General features: G+C 38.4%; 1 protein-coding gene across 4 annotated transcripts in view; it reads left to right on the top strand.

Annotated features, from left to right (window-relative positions):
* Positions 1 to 11,586, top strand: part of LOC106086502 (potassium channel subfamily T member 1) — a 692,064-nt gene extending 680,478 nt beyond the window's left edge. Inside the window, exons 24-28 of one of the 4 annotated variants that reach the window (XM_059370099.1) lie at positions 136 to 341; positions 2,755 to 2,988; positions 3,058 to 3,103; positions 10,557 to 10,745; positions 10,907 to 11,586. In XM_059370099.1, coding sequence (XP_059226082.1) covers positions 136 to 341; positions 2,755 to 2,988; positions 3,058 to 3,103; positions 10,557 to 10,745; positions 10,907 to 11,167 — 936 coding nt within the window. In that variant the 3' untranslated portion in view covers positions 11,168 to 11,586. Of the gene's footprint in view, positions 1 to 117; positions 342 to 2,754; positions 3,104 to 10,556; positions 10,746 to 10,906 lie in introns of all 4 variants that reach the window. The other 3 variants (XM_059370101.1, XM_059370100.1, XM_059370098.1) reach the window with 3 other exon arrangements.
* The last annotated feature ends 1,930 nt before the right edge of the window (positions 11,587 to 13,516 follow it).

Below are 13,516 nucleotides of genomic sequence, written 5' to 3'. Positions count from 1 at the left end.
GATGAAGAATCCCAGCCTATATGCTCCTCCTCTCACACATGTACAGGGGGTATTTGGGCTTAGCGGGTTCCCAGTCTATACGAATTTCCTGACAATGAAAAACTAATCGTAGAGCAGTCGTCTATGTTTTTTCAGTACTCCATTAATTTGGCCGATGAGGCACGCGATAATCATGCCCAGCAAATCGAAAGAGCGGAAATCGCCAACTTGGTGCGCAGTCGCATGGAATCATTGAATTTACCCACCATTGATTATGATGATGTGAGCGAAAAGCGCAACCATCTCTCGTATGTGATAATCAATCCGAGCTGTGATCTTAAATTAGAAGAAGGCGATGTAATGTAAGTATTCTATAGAAAAGACTTTGACAACTGAGTGTATAGAGCCGTAATGGCTGTAGCATGTAACATATGTGGGCATAAACACCCAGCAGGCCGCGTCTTTAAGTCGTCTTCAATGAAGGGTGCATGACCATATTAAAACGTTGAATACTTTTGACCGGCAGTCCATACAAATCTTTGATGACATTTTCATACATTGTAGTTGTCGCCAAAATCATGCATGACATTTTAAGTGACATTGTGAACGAACATGTCATCATGATTCATGAGAATACAAGTGATAGGTCTGTTACGATGACCTTTAGAGAGCGTCCGTTTTTTGAAGAAAAAAAAAACAAATATTTTAAATTTGTCAATAAAAAAAATTGTGCTGGCTTGTTCGTGGTCACGGTGGTCTTTAAGACACGTTAGTAGATATGCCATATCAGTGACAAAATTTAAATTGTCTAAAAGAAGTCTTTGAAGACAATGTCATTATAGACGTTTGGACTGCTGGGTACTGTAAGCTCGTTTGCTTAGAAATACTGTGCACATGCGAGTGAGCTCACCATTGGTATAGACCCAGCAGGCAGCGTCATCACGACGACTTAAAAGAAGGATGCATGACCATGTTAAATTGTTGAAGACATATAACTGACAGCCCATACAAATCGTTGATAAAATTTTGATATAGTTGTAGCGAAAATCATGCATGACATTTTAAGTGACATTTTGAACGAACAAGTTATCATGACAATTCAAGTGACAGGTGTGTCACGATGTTCTCGAGAAAGGGTCCGTTTTTCGAAGATTTCTTTAAGACAATTTGAATCTTGTCACCGATAAGGCATATCTGCTGAGGTGTCTTACAGGTTGTCCGTTTTACAATTTGATTGTCGACAAATTCCCTAACCGTGTCCATGAACAAGTCAGCACAATTTTTTTTTTTATTGGAAAATTAAAAATTTTTTTTTCTTCGAAAATCGGTCGCTACCTAGAGGACATCTTAACAGACCTGTCTTTTCTTAAAGAAGTCCATGAAGACAATGTCATGATAGACGTTTGGACTGCTGGGTACTAACAGCAAACCCATGAGCTTGGAAATACTGTGCAAATGTGTTTGTGAGCTCACCACAGGCCGCGGCGTTAAGACTTCTTAATATAAGGATGCATGACCACAAATCGTTGATGAAATTTTCATATAAAGGGTGATTTTTTGAGGTTAGGATTTTCATGCATTAGTATTTGACAGATCACGTGGGATTTCAGACATGGTGTCAAAGAGAAAGATGCTCAGTATGCTTTGACATTTCATCATGAATAGACTTACTAACGAGCAACGCTTGCAAATCATTGAATTTTATTACCAAAATCAGTGTTCGGTTCGAAATGTGTTCATTCACCGTAACGTTGCGTCCAACAGCATCTTTGAAAAAATACGGTCCAATGATTCCACCAGCGTACAAACCACACCAAACAGTGCATTTTTCGGGATGCATGGGCAGTTCTTGAACGGCTTCTGGTTGCTCTTCACTCCAAATGCGGCAATTTTGCTTATTTACGTAGCCATTCAACCAGAAATGAGCCTCATCGCTGAACAAAATTTGTCAAAATTTTAACACATTTCGAACCGATCACTGATTTTGGTAATAAAATTCAATGATTTGCAAGCGTTGCTCGTTAGTAAGTCTATTCATGATGAAATGTCAAAGCATACTGAGCATCTTTCTCTTTGACACCATGTCTGAAATCCCACGTGATTTGTCAAATACTAATGCATGAAAATCCTAACCTCAAAAAAATCACCCTTTAGTTGTCGCGCAAATCATGCATGACATTTTAAGTGACATTATGAACAAACATGCCATCATGACCAGAGAGAGTCCGCTTTTCGAAGATTTCTTTAAGACAATTTGAATCTTGTCAGCAATATGGCATATCTGCTGATGTGTCTTACAGGTTGGCCGTTGTACAATTTGATTGTCGACGAACTCCCTAACCGTGTCCATGAACAAGTCAGCACAATTTTTTTTTTTGTTTTTTATTGGGAAATTGAAAAAATTTTTTTCTTCGAAAATCGGTCGCTGTCTAGAGGACATCTTAACAGATCTTTCATTAGAATTGCCATGAAAAGTGGTGACATGTTCGTTTACAATGTCGCTTAAAATGTCATTCATGATGTAATGATGACATGAAAATGTCATCAACGATTTGTATGGGCTATATGTCTTCAACGACTTAACATGGTCAAACACCCTTCGTTTAAGAAGTTTTAACGACATGGCCTGCTGGGTTTTAACTCAATTTTTCTATCCTATGTGTTTCTCATTTCTGATGAGGCTATACCTTAATTTGTCTTTTATCCAGCCTCTTCTCTTTCCTACAAGTTACCTTGATTAAATGTCATATTTTTCTCTTCTCTTTTTTCTTACAGATATTTAGTACGTCCTTCACCCTTCTCAGCACAGAAAACCTTTGAACGTCATAACTCACGACGCAAATCAAACATATCATTTTGTTCGAACATCAATATGGGCGCTGCCTGCGGCTCCAATGTCGGTCCGGTGGGTGTGGGCGGCAACACTGGCGCCGGTTCGAGACGCGGTTCGGGCATGGGCATGGCTGGCCTCAATCCCATGCAAATGCAAAGTGTCCAGACATTGGCCGGGTATGCTTCGCCACGCTGCACGCCGCCCATACAACAAATTAAATCCAATTCTCTTTCTCTACCCGACAGTCCTACGGTTGTTGGCTCACAGCGCGGACGGAGTAACTCATTACGGGTTGGCTATAGTTAAAATTCCTCAACACTTTATTATTTCCGTTTCGTTTTTTTGTTGGCTTTTGTGTTACCTACTTTTTCTTCTTAGTTTTTTCTCCTTTCCAACAATCTGTGTCTACCGATTATTTGATTTGGAATTTTGTTTTTCTCACTTCCTGTGTTCTCTCCTTCACCTCTTGTCACTCTTGAGAAAAGACAATTACCAAAACGTGTTCAAATTTCACTACAAACCATGCATAAGACAAGTAATAAGTGTTGTTGTTTTTGTTCTGTTGTGTTTTTTCTTTTCCTATGCCTAAGTGTATTAACCACCAAAATTCGTTGTAACATTAATTTATTTATTGTTAAAAAATTTTAGATCGAAATTTATGTTGCGCTATTTAAAAAAATTAACTCTATTTTTTGCATTTTTATTTTGTGTTTTGATTTGATTAACTGGGATTAGCAGGAGAATACAAGAACCATTAAATAATATTCTAGCATGGGGGAAGCTGGGTAGAGGCCACAACATCCTAAAGTCAGTATAGATTTTTCCCTTGGATTCTCCAAGAACATCGTATATGATTAGAACTTTCAGGGCTAGAAGTTATAATCAAATGCCGCTTGCTAAATTTTAGTCAAACAGAATAATAAGTGCGCCCTCTAGTGGCTCAAAAAGTCAAATCGGGAGATCAGTCTATGGGAGACTCTTTCAGGTTATAGCCCATTTTGGGCCATACTTGGCACTATTGTTGGAAGTCTTAGCAGAACACCAATTGCAAAATTTCAGCCAAGTCGGATAATAATTGCGACCTCTAGCGTCTGAAATAGTCAAATCGAGAGGTCGGAAGATCAGTCAATTGCGCCCTCTAGAGGTTTAAACTCAAATCGGTAGATCTGCTTATATAGATGTTATATCAAATTAAAAAACTGTTTGGATCTTATTTACCATGATTGTTAAAAGTGGTGAAAACACACTATGTGCAAAATTTAAGTTAAATCTGATGATTTTTCTTGGTTGAATCCTTAAAGGAAATCAATCAAATGCTTCTAACAACAACACAATTTTTGCTGACTTTTTAAATGTTTTTTTGCTATACTATTCTTTGAATAGAAAGCATTGAACAATGGTCTAAAGCCGGACAATATCTTGCAATGGAATCTCAATAAAAGTTAAATCGGATAGTAATTGCACCCTCTAAAGTCTGAAGAAATCAAATCGGGAGATGGGCTAATATGGGAGTTATATCGATATATGGACTAATTTGGATCAAATGGACATCGGATCATGATTGCGCCCTCTAGCGGCTGAAGAAGTCCTGTCTGGATTTTGGTCTATATCGGAATGATGTTGTTGCAAGTCATAACGAAACACCACGGTCAAAATTCCAACGAAATTAAATAATCATTGCGCCCTCTAGAGGTTTAAGACGCCAATTCGGGAAATGGTCTTATGTGGAAGTTATATCATATTATGGACAATTTTGAATCTTGCTACCATGGTTGTAACAAAGCATTACGCGCAATTTTCTGCCAAATCGGATGATAATCCAGCCCTCTTGTGGCTCCGGAAGTCAAATCGGTTTATATGGGAGCTATAACACACTGTAGACCGATTTGGACATAATGAAACACCACGTTCAAAATTCCAACGAAATTAGATAATCATTGCTCCCTCTAGAGGCGTTAGACGTTAGTCGGGAAATTGCCTTAAGTGAAAGTTATATCAGAATATAGACCGTTTTGGATCTTGCTACCATGGTTGTTGGAAGTCGTAACAAAACACCACGCACAAATTTTCAGCCAAATCAGATGACAATTACGCCCTCTTGAGGCTCAGAAAGTCAAATCGGTTTATATGAGAGCTATAACATACTGTAGACCGATTTGGATCATATTCAAAACAAAACACTACGTGCAAAATTTCAGCTAGTACGAAATCGTAACAAAACACCACGTTCATATTTTTAGCCATTCGGATAAAAAAATTAGCCTCTAGCGGCTACACATACAAATTTACCCATAAATATTCCATTAAGACACAGACACAAACTTCTCACATATCAATGAGTGCTGTCCGATTCATGTTTAAGCTCAATGGTAAGGGACCCGCTTTCTATAGCCGAGTCCGAACGGTGCGTGCCGTAGTGCAACACTTCTTTGGGGAGAATTTTTTTTCATGGCATAGTACCTCACAAATGTCGCCAACATTAGAAGGGAAAAACCACCGCTGAACAGTTTGATATTCTCGCCAGGACTCGAACCCAAGTGTTCAGTATCATAAGCGCACATGCTAACCCCTGCGCTACGGTGGCCTCCATACTTGACACTATTATTGGCAGTCTTAACGAAACACCGCATGCAAAAGTTCAATTGCAATTTAGTTCATAATTGTTGCGCCCTCTAGAGGATAAAGAAATCAAATCGGTAGCTCGGTTTACACGAGAGATATATCAGATCGAATTGGACCATTCATAGGCCATGCACTATTGTTTGCAGTAATAACGAACACCATATGCAAATCGGATTATAGTTGCGCCCTCTAGAGGCTGAAGAAATCAAATCAGAGGAACGATCTGTATGGCAGCTACATCAGGCCATAGACCGACTTCGATCATATTTAACACCGTTTTTTCCAAAGACATAACAAATCACCAAAAGACCGCAAATTTTCAGCCAAATCGAAAAAAATTGTACCCTTTATGGGCTAAAAAAGTCAAAACGTGAAAGCGGTCTATATGAGAGCTACATCAAGTCATTGACAGACTTGGATCATACCTTGCATGGATCTTGCAAGTCGTAACAAAACTCTTCTAGATGCCCAGGAAGTCAAATTGGTTTATATGGGAGCTATATCAGACTATAGAATGATTTGGATCATACTTGGCTTGTATTCTGAAAGTCGAAACAAAACACTACGTGCCAAATTTCAGCATAATTCGAAGTCCTAACAAAACACCAAGTGCAAAATTTAAGCCAAATCGGAAAAAAAATCTGCGCCCTCTAGCGGATACTAAACTACTAAATTTCTCTTGAACATTCCACTAAGTGGCAGGAGATACTTCTCTCATATAAAAGAGTGCAGTCCGATTAAAGTTTAAGCTCGATGATAAGGGGCCTCCTTTTTTTATTCGAAGTCGTAACAAATCGGAAAAAAATGCGCCCTCTAGCGGATACTAAACTACTAAATTTCCCTTGAACATTCCACTAAGTGGCAGGAGATACTTCTCTCATATAAAAGAGTGCAGTCCGATTAAAGTTTAAGTTCAATGATGAGGACCCTCCTTTTTTATGCCGATTCCGAACGGAGTGCCGCATAGCGACACCACTTGGTAGAGAAGTTTTAACATGGCAGGATACCTCACAAATGTAGCCAGCATTTGTAAGGGGATAACCACCGCTGAAAAATTTTCTGATGTTCACGGCGGGATTTGAATCCACGCGTTCAGTGGCATAGGTGGACATGCAAACCTCTGCTCCACGGTGACCTCCGCCCTCTTGCGGATAACCATCGCTAAAAATTTTTCTGATGTTCACGCCGGGATTTGAATCCACGCGTTCAGTGGCATAGGTGGACATGCAAACCTCTGCTCCACGGTGAAGTAAAATCAGGAAATCGCTTTATATGTTAGCACTATCGGTATAGGGACCATACTTAACAATGTTGTTGCAAGTCGTACCAAAATACCACGCGTCTGGTTATGGATTTTGCGCCATCTAGCGGTTGAAGAATTCAAATCGTGCGATCGGTTGATATGAGAGCTATATCGGATTATAGACCGAATGGGACTATACTAAGCACTGTTGTTGGGAGTCATAACAAAATACCACTTGCAAAATTCCAAATCGGATTAATAGCTCCCTCTAGATGCTCAAGAAGTCAAATCAGAAGACCGATTTATATGAGAGATATAGCAGGTCATGGACCGAGTTGGAGTCATACTCAGCATGCAAGTTGAAGTTAGATAAAACAAGTAAAAAATTGTTATGTTCGGCCGTGCCGAATCTTTAATCGGACAACACTCATCGTTATGTGAGATGTTTGGCCTCTATTCCTCAAAGGAACAATCGTGAGTAAATTTGCATGAATATGGAGCTCAAATTACTTGCCAACAGCATTTCCAATAAGAATTAGCTTAGGAACGGAATGTCTGAACTCTCGCTGAACTCCATCAAACAAAAAGGACCAACCAACAATGCTTTTCATATAAGCTACGCGATATTCCTTACGGCAGTTCATTTTCCTTATGAAGATGAGATGATTGTTCGGGTCAGAAGGCAAAAGCTTTCCATCTTGGCGATCTTGCAAACATATATCTAAGTAGTCCCCACGAATACATCGATATGACGGGGTGATTTCGATAGGGGTCATAATAAGATCCTCCAAGTAGACTTCTGTGTGTGTGAACGCAGGGTTACACACACTCCGCATGGCATCCATACGGAGAGGACATTAAGGCTATTACAGACCAGCATATCCATAGGCTCCCTAACCTCTTCTTTACTTCCCATCTATAGTCTCTAAGTGTTATTTAGATACTAGCATGTTCTTTCTTCCTTATCCTACATTTGCTCTTACTGGTGTATCGCAAGGGCCCAAAACTGGGCTCCGTGTGAACTCACCATAAATGTGAGCTAACCACTCAAACTAACCATACACAATCGAAGAGAGATGATTATTATTTCCTACGAAACCAATTTCGCAATGCCTTCAACGACGTTGATTTTCGAAACGCTAGGAAGCCTACATTTATAATAAACCCTTGTCCTTCCCAAACATTTTTCGCATACACTTCTGTTAAACAAAAAGTGTAGACCCTAAAGATCGGAACGTGTAGAACAAACTGATGCAGAATATGAACAGGTTAAAGCGTCCTAAGTTCGGCCGGGCCGAATCTTGGGAACCCACCACCATGGATTCTGCTAAAAATGTATACAAAATAAATTTAGTTGAAGGGCATTCTGCATTCCAAACTTCTGTCAAGCCAGCAAAAATTAAAACTTCTAGGAACCGATCAAAGATGATCTAGAGCCCGGTTTACATGGGAGCCATATCCGGTTACAGACTGAATTGAATCGTATTTGGTACAGTTGTTGGAAATCATAACGGAACACCATTTGCAAAATTTCAGCCAAATCAGATGAAAATTGCGGCTTGTAAGGACTCAAGAAGTAATATCGGGAGATCGGCTTCTATGGGAGCTACATCAGGTTATAGACCGATTCAGACTGTACTTGGCACAGTTGTTGAAGGTCATAACGGAACACCACATGCAAAGTTTCAGCCAAATCGAACAAAAAATACTGCTTCCAAGGGCTCATGAAGGCAAATCGGGTAATCGGTTTATATGGGAGCTATATCAGGTTATAGACCGATTCGGACCGCAACCCACCACAGTTGTTGAAAGTTTTAACAGAACACCACACGCAAAGTTTCAGCCAAATCGAACAAAAATTACTGCTTCCAGGGGCTCAAGAAGTCAAACGGAGCGATCGGTTTATATGGGAGCTATATCAGGTTATAGACCGATTCGAACGGCACCATGCACAGTTGTTGAAAGTTTTAACAGAATACTACATTCAAAATTTCAGCCAAATCGCACAAAAATTGCGACTTGTAAAAGCTCAAGAAGTCAAATCGGGAGATCGATTTATATGGGGGCTATATCAGGTTATAGACCGATTTGGACCGTACTTGGCACAGTTGTTGAAAATCATAACGGAAGAACACAGGCAAAGTTTCAGCCAAATAGGACAAAAACTACGGCTTCCAGGGACTCAAGAAGTTAAATGGAGCGATCGGTTTATATGAGAACTATATCAGGTTATACACCGATTCGGACCGCACTCAGCACAGATGTTGAAAGTTTCAACAGAACACTACATGCAAAATTTCAGCCAAATCGCACAAAAATTGCGGCTTGTAAAAGCTCAAGAAGTCAAATCGGGAGATCGGTTTATATGGGAGCTGTATCAGGTTATAAACCGATTAATACCGCACTTGGCACAGTTGTTGGAAGTCATAACGGAACACCATATACAAAGTTTCAGGCGGATAGTAAGGGCTTAAGAAGTCAAATTGGGAGATCGGTTTATATGGGAGCTATATCAGGTTTAGACCGATCTGGGCCGTACTTGGCACAATTGTTGCAAAAGATGTGGCTTCCAGGGGCTCAAAAAGTCAAATCGGAAGATTCGTTTATATGGAAGCTATGTCTACATCTGAACCGATATGGCCCATTTGCAATCCTCAACGGCCTACATCAATGAGAAGTCTTTGTGCAAAATTTCAAGCGGCTGGCTTTTCGCCTTCGACCACTATCGTGATTTCGACAGACGGACGGAAGGGCATGGCTAGATCGATTCAGAACCTCGAGACGATCAAGAATATTTATACTTTAAGGGGTCTTAGACGAATATTTCGAGGTGTTACAAACAGAATGGCTAGATTAGTATACCCCCATCCTATGGTGGGGGGTATAAAAATTCATAAAATTTTATTAAATTTTAAGTAGCAGGAAACTTACAGATAATTAAAAGATGATGGTTTTAAGTTTAAATGTCACATTGGAGAAAATCGGTTTTGAAATTTTCTTTTTTTTTTAATTTATTTCATTTCCAAGAATTATTATCTCCTTATTTCACTCTGTAAAATAATGCCCAATCATTAGCCCCCGTTATTTTTTGTGTTTTGTGTATTGTCTACACCAAGCTCTCCACAATGAACACACAGACATACGCAATAATTGGCTGCACCATTCTATGTGACTGTGTCCTGTGAAAAAAAAAAAAAAACAAAACTTCCTAGACCTACCACACCTATGTATTTACCTACCATTGCTGTATCTTTGACTTAAGTTATGATCCTTTTGAGAGTTTTCTGCAAACGCTAGTGCCGAACAGCATTTGCTTTGTTGACAAACTTGAAAAGCCACTCGTAATAGCATCATCACTAGCATCACGATCACCATCACAACCACCACCAACAGCACCAGCACCACCAACAAACCTCCACACCTTGGCATAGGTGTGCGTGTGTGGGTGTATGTGTAAATTGGGCATCACCTGTAACCAGGCGTTGGCAAATTGGAGAACTTCACACCATAGTTAAGGGGAGAGAGATAGAGAGGACATAAGAGTGCCTGTAGATCATCAAAAGTTGATGGATCTGCTCACCAAATCACCACTACAACCACTGCCACCACCAAGACCACCACCACCACCAACCACCACTTAAAAATATTGATGTTTTGCCTTTTTGATAATGGAAATTTTTAAATTCGATTTTTGTTTTTCAAGTTTTGTAAATTTGTGTAAAAAAGTGTTTTTGGGAGTTTTTTTTTTTTTGTGTTTTATTCATTTTGAGTTTTGGTTATGTTCAGTCAGTCAATGTTTTTGCCACAAGCTAAATGAATGAACCTTCAGTGTCTTTATTTTTGGGTTTGGACCATGTCTCCCCTTCTTCCCTCTTCTAGATTGATAATGATATTTTACTTCGTCGTTCATCCTCGCTGCGTCAGGGTCTGCCCAATGTGGGCATCAATACAGGCCGCAGAAAATCATCGTTGGAGGAAATTGGCATCAGTCACTTTACCACCTTGATGCAGGCCACCAATCACACCAATCCCATAAAAATAGCCCTGAATGGCAGCATTGGCTTGGAGGTAAGTTTATCAGGCATGTGGGGCGTACCCCCGGCTACTTTCATAAATTTTCAGGGCATCCAGCATTCATTGATTGATAACCCATTAACATTCACAACAACAACACTCACACTCCTCTCTCTCTCTCTCTCTATCTCTCATTTTATTTTATTCCACAAAAGAATCGCATATCATTGCAGGTCACCCCACCGGAGGAGCCCACACCGATTTTGGGAGTGCCCTGTGTGGTGCCCAGCGGCCAGGGCGGTGGCATTAATCCCTCAACATTGGGCGGTGGCGGTGGTGGGTCCACGCTCAACATCAACACAGCTGACTTGGCTGCCAGTTCGAATTCCAATAGCCCGCTGCAAGTGCCCCAGGATCAGTCGCCAGGATCTGGCGCTATGCAATCGCCGCAACACCTGCAGGGCACAATTGTATGATACAACCTTATGTGGGGTCGCAGACTCCGCTCTTCCATATCGAAGAAAAACAAATGGATTTAATATCGAACCAAATAGGCTGCCTGCGATCCGTTTCCAATGGCGTTTGTATTATAGCGAAATTCAAAATCAACGATGACTTCGATGACGATGACGATAACGATATGTTTATATGCAAAGAAAATGCATAAAAAACAACAACAACAACAACAAAAAAAACACAAAAGAAAATTCTTCAGTTCGTTTTGTATTAGAAGTTATGATAAAGTTTTATGTTTTTGTTTTTTGAATAGTTAGTAGAGTTATTTATATATGCAACCGATAAGAATGAAATCACTTTTCATTTCTCATATCATATTGTACTGCTAATAAATAGATACAAATTCATTTTTTTCACATATTTTGGTTTTTTATTTTTTTTTATATAAAACTGGTTAGAAAGTTGTTGCTTTGAGGTGTAGGCTGACTTCACGAAAAATAATTTTCAAGACCTTTGAGAATTTCGAGAAAATTAATTTAAAAAAAAAAAGTTAGCTTATTTATTATTTTCACAAAAAAACAAAATTAAATAAAAATATAAATGTTATATAATTAAAAAAAAATTTCAAAAAGTGAACAATTTTTAGTTTCCGTAAAATTTTTTTCTGTAAAAAAATTCAAATTTTCGAAAAATAACGACATATTTTAAAAATTTCATTTTTAAAAAATTTTATATATACAAAAATTAATCCCGTGGTGAAAATAGGGTGCTACATTTTTTGATAACTGAAGGGGGAGGGTCCGCTAATTCTCAGAAACGCTAGGTCTCGGAGATGGGTGGTGCGATTTAAGTGAAATTTTGTGTGCTCTCATATATTACCCTAAAAATAAAAATTTTGTATCCAAATTTTGGATGGGGTATCTAGGGGGGCCACCCCACCCTTAAACCTACCAAACATACATTTAGACCAATCACGACAATATGAGACTCAAATTTCATTTTTAAAAAATTTTATATATCCAAAATATTAATCCCCTCTCCAAAGAGGTGTCGCACTGTGGCACGTCGTTCGGACTCTGCTATAAAAAGGAGCCCCCTTATCATTGAGCTTAAACTTGAATCGGACTGCACTCGTTGAGAGGTGAGAAGTTTGCGCCTGTTCCTAAGTGGACTGTTCATGGGCAAAATTTCCATTTGAACACAAAACAAATATTAATCAGCAAAAATTTCTAATTTTTGTAAAAAATTTTAAATTTTTAAAAATTTTTAATTTTTGTCAAAATTTTTAATTTTTGTCAAAATTTTTAATTTTTGTCAAAATTTTTAATTTTTGTCAAAATTTTTAATTTTTGTAAAAATTTTTAGTTTTCGTAAAAATTTTTAATTTTTGTAAAAAAATTTTTAATTTATGCAAAAATTTTTAATATATGTTTCTATCTAGCTTTTTTTCCATTTGCATCTCCGTTCATTGAGCTCGTCTCGAAAGAGAAACAAACAAAAATTGTAAAATTTAATAATCTTCGCCATAACAGGCAAAAATGAAGGGTTCGGTGGAGCCCGGCCGGGATTCGAACCTGAGCACATGGAGCAACAGCGAGAGCCATTGCCGTTGTCTTAGCGTTCGGAGCCAACAATACAACTTCCAATAGATGCACAAAATCATGTGTAGTACGGAAGAAGTGTAATTTGTCACAGCAAGAATGTCTGTCATTACACAAAAACACATGCATTGGAAAAATTACAGCTAATAGACAGGGTTGTCGAGCGTGGTTACTGTGGTAATTGTATCATAGATGAGTTTTCGCTATTAATACGATTCAAATACAACATACCAACGCAAGGCCCTTGAAGCCATCACACTTAATATGTTTGAAAAGTCTTCTAACCAAAGACGAAACGCTTCCCATAGTGGTTGGTGAGTGTTGCTATCTTTGGCTTTCCTTTTCCATTTGCATCTGCGACCATTGAGCTCGTCTCGAAAGAGAAACAAAACAAAAATTGTAAAATTTAATGATCTTCGCCCTAACAGGCAAAAACTTGAAACATGTAAAGAAAAAATTTTAACAAAAATTTAAAACTTTTTTACAAATTAAAGATTGTTCTTAGAAAATTTTAAATCTAGCCATTTTTTAAATAATAACCTTAGTTAACATTTTAAATATACAATATTTGTAAAAAAAAAATCAAAAACTAATATTTTTTAAAAAATTTTAAATTTTTAAAAAAATTAAAAAAAAGCTGTTAAAAATTAGTTCGCCCTGGCCGAATCTTATATACTCTCCACCATGGTTGGCATGGGCAAAAAATTCTTTGGACGGTTTCTCTTTATAGGCAGAAACTTAAAAAAATAGTAATGGGAGGTCATGACA

This window comes from Stomoxys calcitrans, chromosome 5 (genome assembly GCF_963082655.1).
Source record: "Stomoxys calcitrans chromosome 5, idStoCalc2.1, whole genome shotgun sequence".
NCBI classification, from domain to species: domain Eukaryota; kingdom Metazoa; phylum Arthropoda; class Insecta; order Diptera; family Muscidae; genus Stomoxys; species Stomoxys calcitrans.
The sequence above is the reverse complement of the archived record's forward strand: the minus strand, read 5'-3'. Positions and strand labels throughout refer to the sequence as shown.